This window comes from Pteronotus mesoamericanus, unplaced genomic scaffold (assembly GCF_021234165.1).
Source record: "Pteronotus mesoamericanus isolate MK-2021 breed Mesoamerican mustached bat unplaced genomic scaffold, CSHL_Meso_final contig_74, whole genome shotgun sequence".
Classification (NCBI taxonomy): Eukaryota; Metazoa; Chordata; class Mammalia; order Chiroptera; family Mormoopidae; genus Pteronotus; species Pteronotus mesoamericanus.
Genome location: NW_026555247.1, coordinates 10,755,897 through 10,781,845, shown reverse-complemented (window position 1 = coordinate 10,781,845; position 25,949 = coordinate 10,755,897). Strand labels below are relative to the sequence as shown.

The following is a 25,949-nucleotide window of genomic DNA, read 5'->3' as shown; positions in this document are numbered from 1 at the left end:
TACTTAATTTTTCATCTGTTCAGACGTGAAAGTAGTCAAGTGGACCTTACTAGTATCTAGAACTTGAGATACAGAGGAACATTAGTATAGGATGTTTTTGTCTACTGCCTAGATGAAGTAAACTATTTAACTTGGGTTTTTCCCAAGAAGCATTGGGAGAATTACTTGTGTAATGCTTTTAAAACAGCTTGAGCTATTTAAGAGGAGGTGCTATTATAAATACCATATGGCATTCATATAGAGTAACTTAGGTGCTTGATCCATGATCTGTTCTTAGGTTTTCTTTTATAAAATATACCTACCTCTAATAAAAAAAATAAATAAATACTGGAGTAATCATGTACTTATGTAGTTCTATATATTGTGATTTTAATACTGGTTTTTATGTTAATTAAAAACATTTTTGACTGTGGTGTACTTGTACTATATATAGTATAGTTTTAATGTTGATTTCTTTGTTAATTTTTTTCAAAAGTTACTTCACCATCATAACTTAAAACATTTAAACCCAGATTCCCCTCCCCCCAATTCTGGTTCATTATTTAAGGTTTTAGTGGATTAAGGAAGTAGCAAAAAAAAGAAGTTAACTAAAGGAGCTTGATTCAGAATCTTTAGTAGTCCAGAAATTACTGGAACTGGAAATGTGAAAAAACTTTTTTCTTTATTATTAAAATAAATATAGCAAGGACTCATGGACAAAACCAAAGGGGAAGAGTTGAGGAAGGGAGGGAGGAAGGGAGGGGGCAAGGGAAAGTGGTGGGGGGTAGGCAGAGACAAATGTATTTGAAAAAATAAATTTATTAAAAACAAAAGTTTTGATTTTATTTAGCTTTCTTTTATTGCATTATACATAGCACTTTTGTACTATGCTTTCAGTAAGGGTTCTAAAGATTGTCCTCTCAGTTTTTTTGTACATATGCAGTTCTAAGACATTTCACAACTTATTTTATTTTTAGTAATTGTCATTAGTTCATTCATATAACTCTTAGGAGCACATATGCCAGGCAAACCAGTATAGAAACTGTAGATATTTGCTGTTACCTCTTCAAGTTGCTTTTTTTTAAAGGAAACTAATGTGTTACCTCAGTTAATTATTTCTGTAACTCTGGGAGATAAGCCGTTTTATTCCCATTTTAGAAATGATGAAACTGGAGCTCAGGCATTTTGAATATTATGAGCATCCAGAGGAAAACCGTACCTGTCATGGTAAAGGTGAACCTCACTCAGACCACCTGGTTTTCTCCTCCTAGGAAGGGACCATTTTAATATGATACTTTGGGAATGAATATCGCATAATTGAAATTTCTCTCTACTGAATTGATAAATTTTAAAGTAGTTAACTTTTCGGTTACAGTCTTTATTTAATCTTGACCCTAAATACTTTTATTTATTTTGGAATCTGAAGCAAAAATTTAACTGTTGGTTAGGACTTTCCCTTATTTTAAAAATGTGTTCTCTTAAAGAAAGAAGAAAAGCAGCTTAGGGAAATGATTCATAGTCAGTTTTATAATGTTCTTCAAATTGTCTCAATCATCAAATAATAGACTGATAAATGCTCAAAAAGCAATTCTTTTATGTGAATCTTGGAATTTAAAAATACTTCCCAAGAGCCTGTAGAAACTCAAGGCTATGAATGATTATTTTTCCACATTTCTTTTGTGTCGAAAGAAATTCAGGAGTTTCTACCACTCCATTTTAAAATGTCTTAATGTTTAATGGCACTTTTTCGTTGTTTGAATAGTTTGAATCACTTTTTCTCCCACAAATGAAATTACTTGGCATTTTAAAAAGTACACAAGGTCTGTCCAGAAAGTATCCAGCCATGCGCTATTAAGAAGAGAGACATTTATTGAAGAAGATAGAAGAAACATTGTACATAGGACAATGATGCCTCCGTCCCCTTCAAAGTAGGCCACTTGGGACCCCACACAGTTCTTCCAATCGCCATCAGCTGCCACATCCTATTTTCCTGAATCTCGTTGATGGTCTGAAATCTCTTGCAACTCAAAGGCAACTTTAGTTTTGGGAAAGGCCAGAGGTCTTAGTGTGCCAAAGCTGGGCTATCCTGTGGCTGAGTCACCTGAGCGATTTGATGTTTCCTCAAAAAACTCTGCATGAGGCATGATGCCAGTCACCAGTTGCTCATAGCTGCAGTCTTCTGAATCATTCGAATAATTTCTGCGGAAGAATGTTCAAGCGTAAGGCAAAATTTGATGCAGGTTTGTTGCTCTACTTGCTCAGTCACTTTGAACGCCACGGCCACACAGCACACATGCTCACTCGGTGTCTGCTGCCCCCACTGACCAGCGCAGTGAAGTCCTCATTGTTCACACATGCGCATTCCAGTCCACTGTCCTTGGCTGCCGGGTTATATTAATGTCGCGCAAACCATTCTCGTTCTATTAACAATGGTTGGACTTTTTCTGGGCAGACCTTGTAGGTGTCCATACCTCAGAAGGATGTATTGCAGACAGGGTCCTGTGAATGTCTATGGAGTGACTGAGTACATATACTGATTTATCTGTTTGCTATTGCAAAAACCCAGAACTATGTTGTTTGTAACTTGACCTACAATGGGGACCCCCCAAAACAGAATTTATTTATAAAACTTGTGTATTTATTCTTACATGTTTAAACTTCAGTCACCTTCAAAGTACTGTCCATTTGATGCAATGCATCTATTGAGACTTTTTTCCACTGCTCGAAACAGTTTTGACCTTGTCAATTTTGATGCCTTTCAATGTTTCTGCGAGTTTTTGTTTCACCTCTTCCACATCAGCAAAACATTTTTCTTTGAGGACATTTTTCATTCAGGGAAACCAAAAAAAAAGTTGCTTGGAGCAAGATGGGGTGAATAGGGAGGGTGGGGCATGGGGGCCATTTTTGGTCATAAACTGCTGAACACTCAGTGTGGTGTGGGCAGGCATACTTATAAATCACCCGTCATGAAATGGGGGTACACATCGAAAGCGTCTTTCAAAAAAATTCACTGAAGCCGCATGCAGCCTCTCACAACAATGCCAGCTGGTACACTGATGCAGATGGGCTTCCAGAACACTTGCCTAGCAAAGGAAATCAGTATTACAAGGGACCTGCCCTCCAGAAGATAATTCCCGCTTTTTTCAGGGTCCCCCCTCGTATTTTTGGTGGGTGGATGCACTTGGCTGGACCATAAACTCTAACAGTATCACCTTTAGTTGATGGGGGAGCTATTAAGTAAACTCTCAAATGACTAAAAACATTCATTTTATTAAGTTTAAAGGAGATATAATCCACTCTTGCTTAAACCTTTAATAAGCTGGAGACTGTGATCGCTTTAATTTTTTCTTTTGTTGTCTTCATTGGTTAACACAATGGTTCAGAGTCTGAAGTTGATTCTTGACGTCTTTCTGGTACAATAAATAATGACAAATGTGATTTGCGCAGCCAAAATATTAGCCTTTTACAGCCCCTTTGGCATCCACCCCCAGCAGAATCGGTCTGTTGCCCATGTCTGCACAATTGGCTTCTAATGTCCTGCTTCCCATGTTACAGTTTAGGGAATTCAAAATTTGTGGTTTACACAAACATCACTCACACAGAGTTTATAGAAGTATCAGTTGTGTACAAGGAGGTACACATCTAGTGTAATAGCCTGCTGAATGTTAAAAATTGAACATGTTACTGAATGAGCAACCTATCAGTCACAGCATTACCAGCACCCAGGAGTTACTGTCTTCCAATTTTAATCATCCCTCCATGGTAATTATTTATTTTATTTCTAATAGCATAGATCGCTTTCCTTATTTTTGTACTTCAGCTGGTGATTCACTGCACTATATTCCCTTTTGTGTCTGTCATCTTCCACTCAGTTTGTAAAATTGTTCATATATTTGTGCCATGTTTTTTATTAGTCACAAAATTAGGAAAGACTCATTGACACTATAAAAACTGTCTGGAAAGTTAAGGAAGTTGAAAAAAAATTTTTAAAAGAACAAAAAAACGAGATTGTTTTATTGCAGCCAAAGTTGACTTGCGTGTTTATGGTGTAGAGCCACAAAATACCGTTTGTAGGTGTTCCTGCTGAGATATCTTTTTCTGTAATTCTGGTAATTTGGCAATATTGCTCCAAATATATTTAGAATTCAGTAAGTTATAACCTCTCTTTACAAGGAGGATGAAGGCAAAGAACTAAATGTCTTTTTGACTTGAAGTCTTTAAGCAGACTATTTGAGTGTTAACAGATTCTAATCTAAGTGGTGCTTCTTAATATCTTCTCTGAGCTTAATAGTGACCCACTTGTTAATGAGGCCTTAACTCAGATTTATTTTTAATTTAAAAAAAGGTTAAATTAAGGGTTTATAATTTCACAAACTGCCAGTTTTCTCAGCTGTTCAGTGCATCTTTGGGTACAGTTGACCCTCTTTTGTATTTGTGTAGATTTTTTAAGGACCCGAGAGGGTACCGTGAAGGAAGTTGAGTGCATACTTGTCCCAAGATCTTTCTTTCTAGAGGCCTTGACTCTCCATTTATAATGGTTGCTGAGTAGATCTAGATTCTAGGTGGAGGATTTTATACAGAATGATGAGGACTAAGGAATCACATTCCAGAAAAAATGGCCCACCAACGGTTTGTTTGCTTAAAGTGGCTCTAATTTATTTATGTTCTTACACATGTGGGCTTTATTTTACAATATTTAAAAAGGTGGTACACATTGTTGGCCTTAGCTTATTGATATATAATTTGTATTTACTTTTGTTTCATCCGTACATAGAGTGTTTTTACCATAAAAGTAATTGTTTACACAGTGTGTTTCCAGCATTAAATTTTATTTATGATTCTGTCTTTCCATTTGACAGGTAACTATGGACATTTAGGGAGAATATTATAACCATTGATTTAACTTACAAAGTAATTATTTTCTCAATGATGACTTCACTGTACCTTGTAAATGAAACTTGAGTTATACCATGATTTGGGTTATGGTTTTATCTTTATTTGAGTCAGTCTCAATGGAACTATGTTTTAAAGGGGGATAATGGTACATTTAAATGAAGATAAGAATGAATTATTTGCAGATCATTTATAGTATTTTATGGCCTAAAATATAAGGGTGTTAGAAAATGAAGAGGTTACTTTTTTTTAGTATTTACATTAGTAATGGATATTGTCATGATTCTGAATCCTTATGTTCCCTGAGCCTTAGTTCTTCATAATTAAGATAAACAGATATCTGGAAATAATATATAATGTGCTTCTGGAATACTATTTTTTGGTAGGTGAGCCAAGATATTAATTGAAACCATCCACCTCCAAACAGTCTTCCCAGACCTCACGCTATATCACATTGTATTTATCTGTTTATATTTTCACATTTAGATAGTTTACTTTTCTGAAATTTATTTTTATATATGGCATGAAGTAGTGAGTCTTGCTTTATTTCCTCCCAAAATTTTATATACATAATATGATGTGGGTGACTATCATTTGTCAAATAAAATTTCTATTTTTCTGAAATGAAATGCTTCCTTTATTAAATACATCATTTCTGTACATTTTAAATCTCATTCTTTCTTCAATGTTACTGATTTAGTTGCTTAGCGGGGCAGTGTAGCACGGTGGTTAGGAATGGGGACTTGAAGCTAGATAATCTGTATTTGTGCTCTGGTTCTGACACTTGGTTGTTGTGGAATTTGGGCAGCATATTTCTATCCCTCAGTGTGCCCATTTGTATAGTGGGAGTAGTAAATAGTATGAATCAGAATGTTGTTATGGAGTGAACGGGTTCATATATACACACACACATATAACAAGCAAGATGTAAGTGCTTTCATATAATAAGAAAAATGTAAGACTTTCGAAGATTTTGGAGCATAGTCATTACTGTTGTTTCACACAAAGACAAGAATAATTTCATTATTTGCATAAGTTCGAGCACTTGATGTGAGCAACGCTTTGTTCAGTGTTATGTATGGATGACCTCCAGCTCCGTATGCACCGCCACCAGCGTTCCCCAGACCACGTTTGGAAGCCACAATTCAAGGGCACATATTGTAACATTCCTGCTTTTAATTCTAACAAATTTCATTTGGGAATTACAGGTAATCAGACAGGAGCTATTCTTGTGTCTTCTAGGTGTTTGTCTTTTCAGTGATTTAATTTTAATGGCCTGATATGGAAGCAAGCGTGTGTGTATGTGTGCGCCCCCACACGTGTGGTCTTTTGAGACTGCCTGGGACCAGACTAAGTTAGTTTGTCAATACTTTTATTTTTTTATATGCAAAATGTTTTTTTTTATTCAAATACATTTGTCTCCATTTTCCCACCACCACTTTCCCCTGCCCCACCCGCCCCCACCTCCCACCCTCAGTCCTTCCCCACTCTGTCTTTGTCCATGGGTCCTTTATACATGTTCCTTGACTTGACCCTTCCCTTCCCTTCCCCTACCCCCGTCCTTCCCTCTCCATTCTGTTGGTTTCTTTTTTCTTTCAAAGTTGCTGGTTATATTTTCCATGCTTGTTTGTTTTGTTGGTTAGATTCCACTTATAGCTGAGATCATATGGTATTTCTCTTTCACCGTCTGACTTATTTTACTTAGCATAGTGTTCTCCAGTTCCATCCATGCTGTTGCAAACAGTAATAGCTCTTTCTTTCTGCTGCGTAGTATTCCATTGTGTAAATGTACCGTAGTTTTTTTGATCCACTCATTTACTGATGGGCACTTAGGTAGCTTCTAGCACTTGGCTATTGTAAATTGTGCTGCTATGAACATTGGGGTGCATAGGCTCCTTTGAATTGGTGTTTGGGGATTCTTAGGGTATAATCCCAGCAGTGGAATTGCTGGGTCAAAAGGCAGTTCCATTTTTAGCTTTTTGAGGAAATTCCATACTGTTTTCCACAGTTGCTGCACCCCCAGTCTACATTCCCACCAACAGGGCACTAGAGTTCCCTTTTCTCCACAGCCTTGGCAGCACTTGTTGTTCGTTGATTTGTTTATGATGGCCATTCTGATCATGTGAAGTGGTATCTCGTTGTGGTTTTAATTTGCATCTCTCTGATGGCTTGTGATTCTGTGCATCTTTTCATATGTCTTTGGGTCCCGTGTATGTCCTCCTTGGAGAAATGTCTGTTCAGGTCCTTTGCCCATTTTTTAATTGGATTGTTTGTTTTCCTGGAGTGGAGTCGTGTGAGTTCTTTATATATTTTGGAGATGAAACCCTTGTCCAAGGTATCATTGGCAAATGTATTTCCCCATACGGTTGTTTCCTTTTTCATTTTGTTGATGTTTTCTTTAGAACTCTCAGATATTCCACGCACAGATATTTTCACCAATACGTCCTCTAGAACAAGGGACATAAAGGAAAGAATAAACAAATGAGACTTCATCAAAATAAGGAGTTTTTGTCAATACTTTTAATATGAAGAAGAGGACAATAGACAAGAGGATTGAGGGTAATGTTATCATATTACTTGTTGGCAGCACAAAATATGCAGAAACGGAGGAGGTAGATTCATTGGGTCTTGTAGATATTGATGACTTATTGAAACATAGATGCAGAAAATGTTGCTTAGTTTCATCCTATCATAATATGAGTGCATCTCTTTGGAGTAATACATATGCCAGGTACTATTTTAAGTACTTTGCATGTGTTAACTTATTAAGTGATAAAGCAAGAACTCATATGCCAGCAGTGTGATGTCAGAGCTTGAGCTCCTAGGTTTGACATTTATTTAAAGGCAGGTAAAAAACTTAAGGCAGGATCGACATGTGGTTCTGTCTTGTATATATATGAACTTGAGCCTTTTAAAAACATTCTTCTATTGTAAAATGTAGAGGAGCATAGAAAACCTATGCACGCAGTATAAGCAATAATTAAAGTATACAGACTATGTCAGTGTAACTACCATCCAGGTTAGGAAATAGCACATTGCCAGTGCCTTAGAAGTCTCCAGTGTACTGTTCCCATTCCTCTCCTTCTCCTACACGTAACCACGATTTTTATTTTTCTAATAATTATTCCTTGCCTTTCTTTAGAGTTTTACCATCTCTCTGTATATTTCTTATGTACATACAGAGGTGTTTATGTAAGTGTAGATACAGTACATCATGTATATTTGTATAAACGTACAATGCATGTGTGTGTGTACATATAACACATTTTTTCATTTTCTGCTGCTCAGAATTATGTATACAAGATTCATTCAGTTGAGCTGTATAGCTATAATTTGTTCATTTTTGCTGCTCTAGGGCTTCGTATTCTCTGAATATGGTATAATTTACTTACTCAATTTGTTGTTGATGGGCTTGTATGTGTGGTCAGAATTTTGCCGCTGTGAACATTCCAGTACCTGCAACCTGGGCATAGGTGCCAGGAATACTCCAGGACCGTGTTTCCCAAAGTTTAGCCTGCAGAAGACTTGCCTCACTTGGTAAACACAGATTCCTGGCCCTACTCCCAGCCTCTGAGCTTCTGGTTCAGTAAATCTGTGGTGGACCCTAAGAATTTGCATGTCTAGCATGCTTCCAGGTAATGGAATGCTGGTCTGCTCCGAACTACATACCAAGGAGTAGAATTGTAGTATTGCTGGGTAGCAAGCTATGTGCACGTGCACCTTTATCTAGCTGATTTGGCCTTTTCTTCTTCCTTGAGCTATCTGTATGAACCCTTACCTATTGGATGAAGTTGTCACTTGTCTGTCTCTTGCTCTGGCTGTTTGTTTCTCATTCCGTTTGTGTAACATTTTTCAGTTATGGCTTGAATGTGTATTTCCAAGGATTGTGAGCCTTCTTGAAAGCAGACTCATTTGATTAAATCTAGTATTTGCTGAGAGCTTACTATGTGCCAGGCCAAGCACTTCCCATGCATTGTATCATGTAATCCTCACATCAGCCCCCTGAGATGTGTAGGCATCTTATCATCATCCTTTCTACAAAAGTCTGAACAAAGCCTGGCGTAAACCATTTACCCAAAGGCACACCACTAGGAGGTGACCTGCGGGGTGGTTAACAGTGGGAACAAGATAAATGTCTACCAAGATTTTGAAGGATTTCAGTCTGGAGGAGGATTTGGACTTTAGACTGAGGACTTAAAGGACCTCAGTATCAGGGAACAAACTTTGGCCTTATGAGTGGGAAAATCTAACAGATTGAGCCAGCAGAGGGATAGGCTACTCTGGAAGCAGACAACTTCTGTCACTGGCCACACTGCCACTGGGTGGTGATTTTAAGAGGTGGAAGTAACTGATGAGTAGTTCACGGTTCTGTGAATCACCCTGTTTTTCCTGATTTCAGCTTGGCCCAGAACTGAAGTTAGCCAGGAATCCAGAGGTACATGTGACTTTCTGTTCTCAGCCCATCGACTCCCCAAGCAATTGAAGAGTCTTGGTTGTCTACTCTCAGACCTTTAGTGTCCAGCTGTCCTAGTGGCCTTGTGGCCCTGCTACAAGTGTGAGATTTTTTTTGGCCTGGCTCCTTTTTTGATCTCTTAGCTTTGGCCTTTAAGTATTTAGTAATAGTGAGTCCTTACAGGTAATTTTGATGTCTTTGAGGGGACCTAATAAATAGTGCTTCTTATCCATCTAAGTTTGGAACAAATAAGACAAAAGAGTAAGCAGGCAGAGAACTAAAATACAACCTCTATTACTGATAAAGACAAGAGTGGAGAATATGGCTTAAACTTGTCAGGTCTCAGAATTAATTCCCCCAACCCAGCAACACTGGATGAGCGCCGGCCTCCCACTTTGGGTCCTGCCATATAAATTCACCTACAGCACAGTGATGTTCGCATTGCATGGGCAAGCTGGCCCCCAGCAGAGGAGAGGTTACTAGGGGCTATAGGTGAAGGACAGGACTCTGTAGACCCAGTTTTTTCATCCAAACCTGCCAGAGAGGTCGACAGAAGTCAGGAGTGGCATGGCTAGTGTAGTGCTCTCTACCTGGAAGTAGGGAAAATAAGGGTTCCACTAAACCTTCCCCAGATTTGGGGTTGAACATTGAGTTTATGATCTCAACCAAATGCGTGTTCCCCTGGAAGCATGGCGACCGCCCTCAGCGGGGACGATGGGCTTTTGTCAGGCCAGTCTTGTTTCCAACCTCATGAAGTCTTAGATGATCTACAGCTTTACTTTTTACAGAGTCCTCAAACCTAATGGAGGCTGCAAGGTGAGCACAGCAGTAGTCCCACAGCCTACAGCATTAGAACACAAACCAACCCCAATCCTGGAAGAGTTATCCCAGGCAAAATCATCATAACCACAGAACCTGTCCCAAAGTGTCCCAAAGACCAAAGTAGAGAGCCAGTAATGTCTGAGAGAGGGACTTGGGGTGGGCAGAGAATACCTTCTTTGGTTTAGCTTTTCAGGAATGCTAAACCTCATGCACTAATCCATGACCTCTGAACTGAACACAGAGTTCAAAGGGGAAATGAAGACTTAAAGATATTGAATGTGCTGGATGAGAAAGAAAGGTGCCTGAAAAGGATGGGGATTGCCACCGTTGGACATTTCTGAATCTTGCACATAAGTGGCAGTATCTCAAATGCCAACATTCTGAGAGAAAACCCAGAATGCTGGGGTGGACCCCTCTTCCCCAGGTATGTGCAAAGTGCTAAATCCAACCTCCCATTGGGAGCCTCTTCCTGATGAGTTTTGGTGTGTAACCAGCACATTCAAACCTCCTACTTTGCCTTTCCCTGTGAGCCCCTGAGACCGACAGCCTGGTGCTGTCACCGCTGTAGGCTCTGGTGGGTGGTTGACTGGGGACGCACTGTCTTGGGAGCTGTTGTCAGTCTCGTGCCGCATTTTCTCTTTCTATGGCACTTGCTCTGGGGTTGCTTTGGCTAAAGAAGACCATCAGAAAGGCAAGAGTTCTCCTTCATTTGTAAAGACTGGGCCAGACCACTTGGTGGGGGCCAGCCCATGAGGCTGTGGTCAAACTATGGGAATCCATAGGGCTTTTGAATTCATTGTCATTGCAAAATAGCAAATACTGTCCCGCTTACTTAATTTTTTAGGCAATAGATGTTGAAATAATCCCCTTTTCTGTGCCTCTGCTGTTTGTTTGTTTGGCCCTGGGGCCCATGGTGCCTCTAGAAGTGCCGACCTGCCTCAGACCTTTGCTAAGGCCAGCCTACAGCAGTCCTCATCAAACATTTGGCCAAGGTCGCTGTGAGTCCTGCTTCTTTTCTGAGATCCTTGGCCTATAGCCTTTCCTAGGGTTCCTTGTCTTTGCTCCAGGTTCTACCTCTGTAAGCAGCCACTTTCCTTGAGAGTAACCACCAGAAGTTGTGGGCATACATGGAGATCAAAATACCCTGTGGCTTAGGAATTAAAGCCTCTTGATGTTGGAAGCCACCTGCCAGCTATAAAAATCAGCCACATTGCACATTCAAGACTGCAAACCACCGAGTTAACATTCAAGGCCTAAGTAAAGCACCCTTTCTCCCCTGCCCTAAGCCCCAGCATCTCCAAGAGTATTTTCTTCCCCAGCCTTGGACTCCTTTTTTATTCCTCATGGTCCCTAGAGAGTACACCGAAATGCCAACGTCTCTGAAGGGACCCAATAAATAGCACTTCTCTTCTCTGTGCCAAGTTCTGAATTGAATGTAATATAAGCCAGAAGAGCCAACAGTTAGAAAAGGAACATACCGCCAAGGTTCTGATAAAGTCTGGGCTGGAGGGGGCATGGCTTTTGTTTGTCTGTGGGCCTGTCCGTTGCTAGTACAGAGCCCCAGAATTCTGCAGACAGGCTCACTCAGTTGCAGGCAGTGTTGGCCTGCCCGCCGTCCCCAAATGCTGCAGGGGATCTGCGAACTCCCAGCATGGAAAATGAGATCACCACGCTTGTTTTCTATGGGCCTGTGACTCCCAGGTGGGGAGGAGTAGGGGACAGGGCTGGTCACCAGCTGTCCAGATTTTTCTTTGGAATTCAGTCCTCAGAGAAGTTCAGCCCATCCCTCTTCTCTCTTGGGCTGCAATTCACAACTTCTTGGTGTAAGGACCCTTTTACGCTCTTAAAAATTATTGAGTACCCCAATGAGCTTTTATAATGTGGGTAATATTTTCAGTGTTTAGCATATTAGAAATTAAACTGAGAAAATACATAGTATTTATTTAATTCATTTAAAAATATTAAACCAATTACATATGGAACACAAATACCAGTGTTTATGAACAATAAGTATATTTTCCAAAACAGAAACAAGAAATTAGTGGGAAGAGTAACATTGTGCTTATATATTTTTGCAAATCTGCTTAGTGTCTGGCTTAATAGAAGACAGTCAGTTATCTGTATTTACCCTGTTCAGGTGTCACAGGTCATGTGGCCACTGGAAAATTCCACCTCACACTGGTGAGAGAATGAGAGTGAAAAGGCCAGAAATACTGTATAATAGGAAAATAGTTTCATTTTTTTCAGATCCTCTGGAAGGGTCCGACCACATTTTGAGAACTGCCATTCGGGGTATGACTGACTGACTGGCGGGGTGGGGAGAGGTGGGAACACTGCAGTTAGCAGAAGTCCTTCCACGTGGAGAGGAGCTTCAGGCAGGGACGAAGCATTCCCCCTCTGCAGGTGACACAGCAGAGCTGTCCAAATGCCAGACTTAAATCACTTAGGATAGCCATGGGTGGAAAAAATGCCAGTTTCCCCCCCTGAGCTGAAACTGGAACTGATGATAATAGCTCTAACCTCTGAGTTAGCCTGCAGGGCTGTGGGTTTGCCCCTTTGTTGTTTAACCTATTAGAAGTCCACTGGGCAGGGTGCTGCTTCGGGACCAAGCTCAGGGGTGGCTTTGAACTCGGATGTTATTGACAGTGCCTTCCTGCCACGGCAGCACATTTCTGAAAGCTGTGCCGTGAATGTTGTTTTATCACAAGAATAATAGTATAATTGGGTTGGGTTTTTCTTATCAAGGGCTCAGAATTAGATAAATCATCACTATGGCCAGCTATTGAAATTAAATCAGAGTTATGGGGACTGTAAAGGGCTGTAACCGTTTTTAAAAAGTGAAACCGTGCTTCAGGTTTTATGAAACAGACCTGATGGGATAAACACAACACTGTCGGAATGATAGCACATTGACACACTCTGTCACCGACTGTAGTCATTCCCTCATCAGTATCTCCCACTGAAAATTAACATACTCAATGGGTACTTTTAGAAGAGTTGGGAGTGGTGGTGGGGGCTTTGATGTGGGTAACTTAAAAAACAAGGTGTTTACAAAAGTTTGACTTGATGTCTTTTTCTCTCATTTTGTCCACAGTGAAATTGTTTTATTAACATATATCATATCACATATTATATGTGAGAATTATACTTTAGAAGAAGAATCACAGTGGCAGGGAGTAAATTTGTCACTTGACCTTAGTTCACGTAGGACAGGTTTCTACTCCCTAGCCTGTTAGGTACATGTTAGTGCATTTGGATACTTCCAGACGGTTTTTATTGGTGACTGTGCAGCAGCAGTGAAAAATGGTCCCTGAAGGCCTTCAATGTTGGGTTGAATGTCATTACTAAATTGACTAGTGACTAGGGCCATTTTGTTTCAGTTTGCTTGCTTGCTGCGAAATTGCACTAATATTAGCACTTACCTCATTAGATTGTTGTGAGGTTGGTTGAGATATAATACATGGAAAGCACTGTATCACAGTCCCTGGCACATGGTAAGCACTCAGTAAATATTAGCAATCGCTGATATTCAGCATATTTAGTTAAATATATTCCTAAGTTGATTATAAACACAGTCTGATGTTAAATACTATAAAATTTGATATTCTGAACATTGCGTAGAAACATGTCGCAGTCTCTGGTGCATGTAATGAGTTGATGGGACAAAGTCAATCTAAACCAGAATTGGCGGCCTCTACTGGAAGTGCCTGAGTTACTTTCTGGAACTTTTAATGCAGGTTAGTTGTCTAACTGCCTGAGCCATCGTCTCGTGGTGGTAATGTTATACCTTCACAAGCCAAGTCAATCAGTAGGTGTAGTGTTGTTACTCATGACATTAAAAATCCAGGACACTCATTGGTAAACTCCTGTCTATCTTCTGGGACTTCCCTCCAGATGAACTCAGAAACCTCCTCTCATAGGGGCCCTGGACATAGGGCATCGCACACATCTCCGTGGATTCCATTTGACGAATGTACATAGATGGTCCTAAGCATTGATAAGTTCAACTCCTGGAAATTGGTACTCTCAACCACATTTTGTACGTGGAACTAGATTTTTGTCCATCAAGCTGTTGTATCTCATGCTGTCTTCTAGCTCAGAGTTCAGTTTCAGCAGAGTTTTCAGGCTCCTGGGCCAGTATTGATGCTATTATCTGACTATTCCCTTTGGCATTACTTGGTTAAAAGATATGAAAATCAGGAAAATAACTGTACTGATACTAGAAATATTCAAAGGCCCACACTAATCATACAACTGAAGCACAGCTGGAAATCTCTAGGTGGGTTGCAGGGGTTTAATGTGTGGCCCTCGTCAGGTGTACTTTGCACGTAAGCTGGTCTAGATTGTTTCATGAAGGCAAAGAAGCGTTGAAGAACCAGTTGGAAATGTTGTGCTGTCCCTCTAGAGTAGCATGTGACAAGACAAAAATATCAACCTCCAAAGTTAAACTTCTGCCCATTTCTAGCATGTTTCCAGTGATAGGAAATTCAAAGTGCTATCAGTGGCATGACTGACACAGAGAATAGTCTTTCAAGAGTGGCAGTAGCTCTCGGATAATCTCCTTAACATAGCCTCCAACATCATGGACAGAATCCTATGAAACGTAGAGAATCTGGCAAGCGTAACTATGAGGTTATAAATTGGATTAAAACATAAAAAAAATTAGTCATGCAGAATTGGTTCTTGAGCAGTTTCATTATTATTTTGCCATGTACCCCACTAACCACTTTAAACATGTCTTCACCAATTGTTTATATATGCTCACAGCACCGGGAAGACAGAACCACACAACACAAGTGTTACTGTAGTTGTCTCCACTTCCCCCCCACCACTGCCCGCTCCGCAAATCACATACGAGAAAGGGAGTTACACTTGTTTTCCTTAGTACATGTTTGTGAGTGAATTTTTACTGGTTTCTTTTCAGTATTTCTACTTCTCAGAATTGTTTAAAGATATGTATTAGGTACTCATGTAACAAAGAGATAAAAGTATCCACAAGAAAACAATATCTTAATACATAAATAGCTAACCATTGCATTGTGGTGAATGAGGCATTATTTTAAGTCCTTTATATGCTTCATAGCAATCCTGTGAGGCTGATACTCTATTAACTATTGTTGTTGTTATTATTATTATTATTATTATGGAAGAAGCTGAGGCACTCATAGAGTTATAGAGCTTGTCAAGGGCAGGCAGGTTTGCTCCAGAGCCACTACAACACATTACTGCCTTTATATACATAAAGAATGAGGTGAATAAACAAACTCTAAAGGAAAAGGAGGGTTTCAGGTTTATCGACTGTATTTGATAATCTACTTTACAGTACTCTAATTTTTACCAGATTCTGACCAGAGTATCCCTGGGAGGGAAAAAAGGAAGAGATGGAAACTTTGGGGGAAAACACCCAATTGATTAAATAAGAAAGCTTATGATAACCAGCAGAACCTAGGTTTCAGTTAGGTGGTCCTCAGAGCCAGTCAGAAAAAGTCGTATTAGGTTTGAGCCACTTTTGTATGTAGAATTTTTAGCCAATGATCATAAATGATCCCAATCAGGAAGAAGGTGGAGAGAGGCAGAGATTGAAGAGTCCATTGAGGTTTCAATGGAATATTTAAGAGCTTGGATTTAGGAGTGACTTGGGGGAAATTGGGAAGCAGAGACAGTGACTGTGGATGACTGTATAAAAAAGAATCATGAAAACAGGAACCTACAAGAGTAGTGGACTCAGGGGTTAAAGCTCACAGTATTCAGACTATGGAAAAATTTTTAACAAGAACAACAACTGAGTTGCTGTGAGTTCAGAGTTGGAACAGATAGACTAATTCTAACAGGCAAGCAGAACTCCTCAACTCCTATTACACTTCTGTCCTTTTTAGACAAGAAGGTCGATCTTCAGCCCGGGAAGAGTAGAGCAAATACTTGTAGGAGGAAATTGAAACTCAAGATAGGTGAGCTGATTGTGTGAGCGCACGGGGCGGCACTGAATGAGCTCAGACCCTCTGCCCAGCATGAATTTCGTCCTGATGGGCTGAGAGCACTTGCTGACTGCTTGTAATCTTTGCAGAATTGTGGAGAAGAGGAGAATTACTAAAGGACTGGCAATGGAATATGTTCCAATTAAAACAAACAAAAAAATCAAGAGGGAGTGGTTTTCAAATAAAAGAATAGCTTCATGCTGACCTGGGGCAAAATCCTCGTACTTGTAATTATGGAAAGATGACCGTGGTTTCAGTTTTCAGGTGCACACAGTAACTAGGAGACAGCATGGAATTGTTAAGAGCAGACAAAAATAATTGCTTCGTTACTCCTTTTTGTTGTTGCTAAGTTATTAGACCTGAAGACTAGAAAGAAAGATATGCCAAATCTGGAGTTCAGAAAGGTTTCAGAGGTGGATATATGGTCTGAATATGTGGCCACTTGTCAAGAATACTGATTTATTCACATGTCCTGAGATCCTGTTTTAGTGAGTCTTGAGCTGGGATCTAGGACTCTGTATTTTAGACAAATATCCAAGATTACTTGTTATGCTGAACAAGTCTGGGAATTAAATGGGTTGTACAACAGAGGCACTATGGGTTAGATTCATGTTGTCATAAAAGTAGTGCTACTGCTATTGCTCATAGCTAATACATTGAATAACTACCTGGCCCACACTCTTGTAAGTGCTTTGCACATACGGTAGCTACTCCTCTCACTGGCCCTATTAGTGGGTGCAGCCCGTATTGAGCATTTTGTGCTGACAGGGGAACTGTGACTTCCCTGAGGTCTCACAGATAGTAAGTGAAGGGTGGGACTCAAACTCAGGTGGCCTGGCGTGTTGAAAGTCTGTGCTCCCAGCTAGTCCGCGGATTGCCTTTGCAGAGCCTGGCTTTTGGCTCTCAAGTCCCTGTAGAGACTGTTGTCTGGGTCCATGTCGTGCTCTCTCTTTAGTATCTGAGTAGCATCTTTATGAAGACATTGGGGCGTCTCATTAGATTTGCTTGATGTGGAAAGTCAGGAGCAATGATTAAATCTAAATGTAATTATTAATTTATTGAGATCAAATCTTGTAGGGTTAAATGTAAATTGCTATTCCCTGGGGCTCCAATTCAGCAGCAAAGATATTGGAAGCCATGGCTTAACAGTTGCCTGGTATAAAAGATCAGGGTTGTTTGGGTTGACTACAAGCTCAACATAAATCAACAGGGCCTTTGTTCGTGCTGCACCTCTTGCCTGAAATGAATGTCCTTTTCCACTTCCTTTTCTTTCTCCTGGCAAATTTTTAATCATCTTTGAAGACAGAGCCTAAATGTCACTTCAGCTATGTAGTCTTTGATTTCTACAGGAAGATTTACCATCCCATTCTTGCTGCTTCTTTGGCACATTGTCCCTGATGTAATCATTTTGTGATTATCTTCCTTAGTCCGTGCCACCCCTGCCCACAGTCATTCAGCTGGAAACTTTGGGAGGGCATCACTCCCTCCCTCCCTCCTTCCGCTGCGAGCCCTATCATTTTTAACTGTCTGCTTATTGATACAATCTGCCCCTTTTTCATTCCTGCTGCCCCTGACCATTTCAAGTCTGTGTCCTAAGTTGTCACCCAGCCTTCACTTTTCCCTGCTCCCCAGCCCTCCGCCACACACACATATTTCCCACAAAGCATCAGAGAATTCTCTATCAAACACAATCTGCCTCTGCTTAAAATCTGTGCCTGGCTCCCCGGAGCCAACAGGATAACCCCAGGCCCCTGACCATCTATGATCTAACCCCGTCTAACTCTGCAGCCTCAACTTTTGACTTTCTGTCTTGCTTCTTGGACTCTAGTGACACTGAACTCATTATAATTCCCCAGGCGGTACGCTGTTTCTCACTGCCTTGTTCTCACTCAGGCAGTGGCTGCCTGGGATGGCTTCTCGCCACCCACCACCTCCAGGCTACTCCGGGGCTCTGCTGGGGTGGGGCGGGCCCCAGACCTCAGTCCTGGGCTCTCCTATGCCCTTTGCATATCTTTATTTCCCAGTCAACACTTTCTACTGCAGAGTCGCCTTTTTATTTTGCTCCACCATTAAGCCTTGAACTTCTTAAGGGAAGAGGCAGTGTCTTGTTCTGTTTCCAGTGGCACATGGATACTCAGTAAATGTTTCTTAAAAGAATTGTTAATTATTGTTGTACTTGGAAAGACTATAGGGTTAGAATCTTGCCTTTTCCTCCTCCTGGATGTGAGGTCATGAGTATTCATCACTAAGTGAGAACGTATTTGCTCATTTGTCAAACGTGGATCATGTCCCCCTGCTGGGGGGGGGGCGGGGGATTGTGAGAATTAAGGGAGGTAGCAGTGTTTTAAAAAACTTGCCGTACTGTTTCTAGGGTCTGAAAACGGAAGTCCCTATGGCTGTTTCTGTGTGGCCAAGAGTATTTTTCACATGTTTAAAAGCTTAAATGCAATGTATTTAAAAGCTTAAGTGCTTTTAAGAATAATCAAAAGAAGAATATTTTTTGACACTTGAAAATTAAATGAAATTCAGATTTTGGTGTCCATAAATAAAGTTTTATTAGGATGAACAGTGCCATGTTCATTATTTCCAATTGTCTGTGATTGCTTTTGAACTAAATCAGCAGAGGGGAATAATTTCAACAGAAATCCTGTGGCTGGCAAATATTTATTGTCTTGCCCTTTTCCCGAAAACACTTGCTGACTCCTGCATTATTCAAATATTAAGAAAATGCATGTGATTCACAGCCTCCTCCACTGCAGGGAACTTTTTGAGAGGATGGTTCTCTCTCACCTTCTGACTTCCAGAACCGTATCTTAGGCCTTGCAGAGTGATCGCAAAATGCCGGGCGAAGCCACAGGTGCTGGGCTTTGGCTTTCTGAAAAGGAGGATGTTCTAATCAGGGGTGTCCAACCCAGGGCCTACAGGCCATATGCGGCCCAGGATAGCCATGAATATGGCTCAGCACAAAATCATAAATTTACTTAAAACATTATGAGATTTTTTTGTGATTATGTGTTGCCATGTACTTAATGTGTGGTCCAAGACAACTCTTCTTCCAGTGTGGCGCAGAGACGCCAAAAGGTTAGGCACCCTGTTAGGGAGCTGATTAAAGAGATAGTGAGCTTCCCACTCTGGAGGTGTCAAAGGGGAGGAGGACACCCCTTTTTCACGGGTGCCACCCTTGACCCTATTGACATTTGGGGCTGTATAGTTCTCTGTGGTGGGGGGCTATGCTGTGCATTGTGTGACTGTTGGGAGCTTTTTTGACCTTTAACCACTAAAAGCCAGGAGTAACCCTCTCTGTTTCGACAACCAAAAATGTGTCCAGGCATCGTCAGATGTCCCCTGAGGCATATATCGATGCTAGACTGAGAACCACTGTTGAAGAACATTCAAGCATTAGCTTTAGGTTAGACTCGAGAAATTTCAGTATCTGAAAAGCTGCTCTCACCAGAGACTTCATGGATGGAGCCAGCTTCCCTGGGTAGATCATGTCACCAGCTCTGTGGTTTCCCACAATCTCAGGGAAAGTACCAGCCCCAGCCTTGGAGGGCCGCATTGAGCTATCAGTGCACCAACTCAGTGCTCTGCATGATGGAGGCCTGCAGTATCTCCAGTTTTGAGGTTGTATTCGTTTCAGTGCTTCCTCTTGTTTTTTGAACATGTAAATTTTGTCATTTTTGGACTGCATGTTAGGAGGGTAAATCAGTATTATACTAAATTAATAGGGAGACCTACATGTTTTAATAATTTATGAAGCCCATATTTAAGGAAATACAGGTTAAGAACAGCATGTTATTTCTGTGGATTCATTTGTCTTGGGGAAGAAGAATTTAGGGAAGTTTCAGCTGTGTAAAACACATGTGAAAATCACATAAAGTAATACATGACTCCCATGGTTGTTAAATGCTGGTAATACTGGTAGAGAACATTTGTTAGAATGTACTTCACACACACGGTTTCAGGAGTTCTCACAGCCGCTGTCTGCAGAAACGTGCCTGTTTCTGGGTGAGGAAAATGAGCAGAGTGTTTGAGTAAAGGGTAGCATTCTAAGGACAGAAGTTCCCTTTTCTGAAATAAGGGGGAGACCTATACTCAGAAGTGAACATTTGCGGTATTACTGGTGGACTTCATGTGGCCTTGAAATCCCATTCCTGTGGGTTTGGATGAGGAGCATGTTGCTACTTCTTTCCCTGCCTTAGGGCAGATCCACTGAAAAACAAGACATCAGTAGTGGAATCCAAGATTACTGTGTATGTTGACGAAGTTAACTAGACTTCCTGTGGTGATTGTTTTGCAATACATACAAATATCAAATCATTACAGTGTACACCCTGAAACTAATAAATATAATGTAATATGATATAGCAATTATATCTCAATTTAAAAAAGTGATGCAGGGTATGGCAATTATAGCTCAATTTTTTAAAAGTTTTTTAAAAAGTGAAAGAAAGTGCCTAGATTTTTTTAGAGCTGGCAAGTATCAGAATATTGCCTGGTGTCTTAAACTGAGGGGTGGTAGAAGCCCAACTTCTTACTTCTCCATCCAAAATATTTATAATATTTTCTCTTATTATGAAATATGTACAGTATATAGAATATATAGAGAATAATAAAATGTGTACCCATGTACCTCTGTACCCCTTTATGTTTTACCCTGTTTACTTTAGATTTGAAAGAAATGAATTATTACAAACAAAGCCTCCTATATAATTCTTCCTGATGCCTTTTCCTATCTTGCTGCCTTGGGGGTAGCCACTGTCTTAAATTTAGTGTTTATCATTACCTTGTAAATTTTTATATTCCTACTACATACATGTCAGTCACATTACATTATCTTTTCTATTTAAACATTATATATAAAAATAGTCATCAATCATGCTTTTTATTTTTTTTTGCACGATTAATATGGTAGCATGTTGCGTCTCCAGGTGGAATTTGGAATGCTGCATAAATAGATTTCTAAACTTACCAAAAATAATAGTCATCCCTAGTTTGATTTTATAATTAAATTTCTCTTTCAATATTACACGGAAGGTAAAGAAACTGACCTTTTGTTTGTTTTGAGATGTAACCCTGTGGATAAATATAGTTCCAAGTCTTCCATCTTCTTGCTGTTGAGTATTCGGTTTGTATTGGCTATTTGAACATTTGTTAAGTCCATTCTCCTCCTGGTGGGTGTTGGGTAGCCTGCAGATTCTGCGGCCCTAGCCATGCCGCAGTGACCATTCCTGCCCGTGGCGACCGAAGCGCCCATGGGAGAGTGGCTCGAGGAAGATACCCACCATGCCGGCTATGTCCGCACTCATCTTCACCAGAATGTTTCATGTTGCACCCCGGTGGGACTGTGCCAGCTTCCACTGACACCTGTGTAAAGACATGGGTTGCTCTGTATCATTGTCTTGATACTTAAAATCCTTCCGTGCACATAACAGAGTCAAAACTGTTTGCTAATTTGGTGGTTTGAACTATTACCTCACTGTTACTCCTCATACTTTTCTGAGATTAAATACTGTGTGATATATTTAATGAAGTTCAAATTTTTTTTTGTTTTCTCATATCCAAAAAGAGCATGAGAATTTGATTAGTCTGGATTTTTGCCGCTTTAATATTTGCAAAAGTTTACGTGCATAAAACCCCGGTGGTCCCTGAATTGTGAAGCTGCGCTGTGTTACTTCATTCAGACAACTGCCTTGAGGTCTCTTTATTTATGCGGCTTCCCTTTCTCCTTCTTCTCAATTTCTGATTCTCCTCAGCAGTGCAATCTGCTTCTAATGCTGACCCAGCCACTACTGAAATCTCTCCCTCTGGCAGCCTCATTCCACTCTTCTCCCTCCTGCATTTGGATCCCCATCAGTACAGGGTAAAGCTTCCTGTAACTAATGCAAAGTTGCGCAAGTTCTCTTGAGGCCTAGTTGTCCTGGGATGATGTTCGCAGGGCTGGTGGAAGTGGCGAAACTAACTTGGAGAACTAGGTGGATAGTACTTGGTATAATGGAGTTTTTAGCACCTCAGGTAGCTAATTGCATAAGTGATGGTAGAGAGGAAGATGGCAAGAGAAGCCGATTTTACGTCTAAAAAAGGAACATAATTGTATTAATCTTTATTTATATTTTTAATGTATTTCTGTCCTTCAAGTAAGTATACACATAGACACACACACACACACACACACACACACACACGTACATGAAATCTTGATGGATTGGTTTTTCTTGGTATAAAATACTCTATATCCTGTAGTAAGTGTATTGCAGTTTTGTTTTTTAATTACCAGGGTAAATAGCAAAACAAACTTTGTAGTCAGAGAATTAGGTGAGAATATAGAAGCCTGTATATTTAAATGTATACATATTTTCTGGAAAGTTACGTTAGCGACGCTGCTTTGTGAAGCTTACAAGCTGTCTGGCTGTCCCCACCCCCAGATCCACTTGCTAGTTCTTCAGTCACAATAACCATTTTCACGGAACTACTCAGTTCGTAGAAAAACCTGGAATGTGTATTATGCCGATTTTACTGGACAAGTGGAATTTGTTTCTTCTACTCCAGTTATCAAAAAGATTAACCCTTTGCCCTCTACGTTCTAATTGTAACCATTCGGAAACAAAGGGGTTGTTTGTACAAGGTAGCTGAAAAAAATGAGGCGTTAGGCTAAGTGGAATGTTGAAGGAGGTAGCAATCATTGCACACTTCTTTTTTTCTTGTGTTGCAGGCATCTGTAGAGGCTTCTGCTGAAATCGCGTTATGCAAGACTGGATTCCCGGAAGATGTTTACAGTGCAGTCCTGTCGCAGGATGTGCATGAAGGACAGCCTCTTCTCAATGGTACTATCTCAGAATGTATTTGTACCTAGAGTGTCTGTGCTCTTGAAACAAATTAGCCACTAAAAAGTCTCTAAGTGAACTCTGCTGTATAACAAGTATGAATATTTCACAATCACTATAATGAGGCTGTGGGGACCTTATTTTAGATTACAGAAGAGCTCATGAATCTCTCATGTACAATATTGGAAGGCTCCTGATCTCTTGAAAAGTTCATATTTCTTCCAGTTTTAAATTGCAGCGGGAACCATTATGCAACTAATTTTTACTTTTCTGCATATATTTTAAGTATTCTAAAGAACAATAGTTATCAAACATCTGATTCTAATGGTTTTAAAATTATTTACAGTGAGAATCCACTTAGTATTTTGAATTAAAGAAATTACTGCAGTGTTATCTTTGGCAAAACATGTCAAGCTTTAATATTTTTCTAAATTATACTGAACAGATTTAGCAGGTAAAGCCTTGAGTCAGGAGCATGAAATGCGTATTTTTGTTATGACATTGTTTATAGAAATTACTAGATAGCTAATTTAGTCATGGCATATGTGAATTTCAAATATAGATTCATTTATTTAAATATGGATCAAGTTCATTATAGTTATCATACGAAAAGTCTTGCCAGTAAGTGTCGATAAAACCTGAAATAAAACTTGAGTGTCTAAAGGAAAATTGAAAAGCCCTGTTCATCACCTCAAATTGAAATCAAGTAAAATATTGGTTACTTGGATTTTCATGGTCTTACTTATCACTACACAAAATGTCATTGAAATGTGAAAGCAAGAAGAATTGATTAGTGAATTGTATTTAAATTCCAATCCACCACAAGTTGTGCCTGTCCTTGAGGTTGTTGTAGAGCTGCTTTGAGAAATCTGTGCATCCTCAGTTACTTAACTTACACACCCGGCCTAAACGGAGGTGTCTGCATCACGGACAGACCGTAGCGATGCAGTACTAAAACCACAGAGAACTTTGAAAGGGACAAGCCCTCTGAGCTACTGAGGTTCTGTGGTGCAGGTTATCATTTTGTTTTCATATCTGTTCTAATTGTGATTTGCTCACCCCTGTGTGGTTTTTCTGAAATTGATTTTATTTATAAAGACATCTTCCTGTCCCTGCCTCATTACATGCTATTTTAATGAGTAACTATTAAATCGCTCTGTCTCAATACTGAATCGCTACCTCATCTAGCGAGTAATCGTTGACAGGATAGAGGTTTAATTCAAATCAAACTGTGTAGATTTGGTTTAACTCAATGTGAGTCTTGGAGTTCTGCACTTGTTACTTTCTTTAAATCTGTAAATAATTATGTGACATCCTAGACCCGTGTGACCTGTACATATTATTTGAATGCTGAAAAAATACATTGATTCAATTCTGTAGAATAATTCAGACAGATAAAAAAAATGTCAGTGGAATTGGTTACATTTTTGAAATTGATTTTTTAGATTCATTTTTAAGTGGATAATTCCTTCTAATCTCTTTTCCTAAGAGCTTGAATTTATTGGTTGCAAATAAACGTATGGTCTATCACTAGAAACAGTTTCAAAAGTGAAAGCCTGTGTTCTAATTACTAGATAATACTGGTGACAGTGGAAATTGGGCATAGCTGATTGCCAGTGTGTTTTTAGTATAATCTATACATTTGGAATTTTGCTTGCGTTCTATATGTGAAAAATTGAAAATACTTTTGACTTTGTGCTGTGGCCATTATTGAGAGAAGTGTGTATGGTAGCCTGTGGTAGAATGGCTGTGGTTTGGTGGTGTCCAGTTTTATCATTTTTATTTTTTAACCTTAAAAAAAAAAACTGTGTCATGACACATTATTACTTTTTTCTTTTTCATTCTTAGAGTATGTTAAAGGATACCAGAATCTTAAAGTTTAAAACACAAACTTCAAAATATTGATTCATAGAAAAAAATGTGGGGTTTTTTTTGAAAGGAAAAAAACTTAGGCTTCTGGGGTAATCAGCATTCCTTTTTTACAAGAGTGTTGTCCCTGGTTAAGTTTCTTCTGGAGAATCGTTACTTAGAAGAATTCTAGATTTTTTGCCTTTTATATCTTTTGGTAGTTTTTAGTGGGATGATAACCGACAGGTGCATCTATACACTGAACCCAGATACCATGCTGTAACTATGCCCGTGAATTCTGTCACTGGCCGTAAGTCCATTTACCTTGTGCACGCTGAAGCTGAAAGGGATCTACTGTGCCAGCCAGAGTGATCACTTTTGCCATGGCTTTGTGACTTACACTGTTTAAGGAAAGAGGTTAATTGTACCTAAAAAATATGTGGCAGTTGCTAAAACATTTGCCTCATGACAAGTCCTCCCAGACATATTAAGGCTGTCTTTAGAGTCAAGAGTTATGTTGAAGCTGTAACTGTTAACTCTTGATGCTTCCCTTAATTTCCTGTTGATGACAGTTGGGGAGTGGACGGCGGTCCAACGATACGTATACACTTTGGTTTCATGGGTACATCTCTGGCACACTAGACCTTGTACGAAAGTTTAACATTTTGGTTCATAGATGCCACAAATGCTGATGGTTTTTCAGACAGTTCAGTAACAATCATTGTGAAGGTGCTTGAAAAATATTCAGCATGAGAGGTAAATATGTAAAGCTGTATTAGTTCTGCTAGAAAAGCTGTACAGAAGACCCATGAAATGTAAAAGCTGGACTGCAGTTTAGAAAGCATTACCTTCTCCCCATCCCCCTTTTATTTTTTGCCATGGAATGACGTTTATAGAAAGAATGGACCCAATGAACCAACTATATCCCTCCAGTTTCTATTCTGATTTTCATCAGTGTGTGGTTTTTTTATGGTTCAGCTGTCTCCATTTTCCCCCCGCCATTTTCACCCACCCCCACATCCCTCCCTCAATCCTACCCATGTTCGGCTCTGTCCATGGGTCCTTTATACATGTTTCTTGACTTGACCCTTCCCCTTCTTTCCCCCATTTGCCCCCTCCCCCTCCCATCTGATTACTGTCACTTTGTTCTTTATT

General features: G+C 39.8%; 1 protein-coding gene across 2 annotated transcripts in view; it reads left to right on the top strand.

Moving 5' to 3' along the window:
* Positions 1-25,949, top strand: part of CDH2 (cadherin 2) — a 207,507-nt gene that overhangs the window by 6,394 nt on the left and 175,164 nt on the right. For both annotated transcript variants that reach the window (XM_054583491.1, XM_054583492.1), the window contains exon 2: positions 22,835-22,946. In XM_054583491.1, the coding sequence (XP_054439466.1) occupies positions 22,835-22,946 (112 nt within the window). The remainder of the gene's footprint in view (positions 1-22,834; positions 22,947-25,949) is intronic.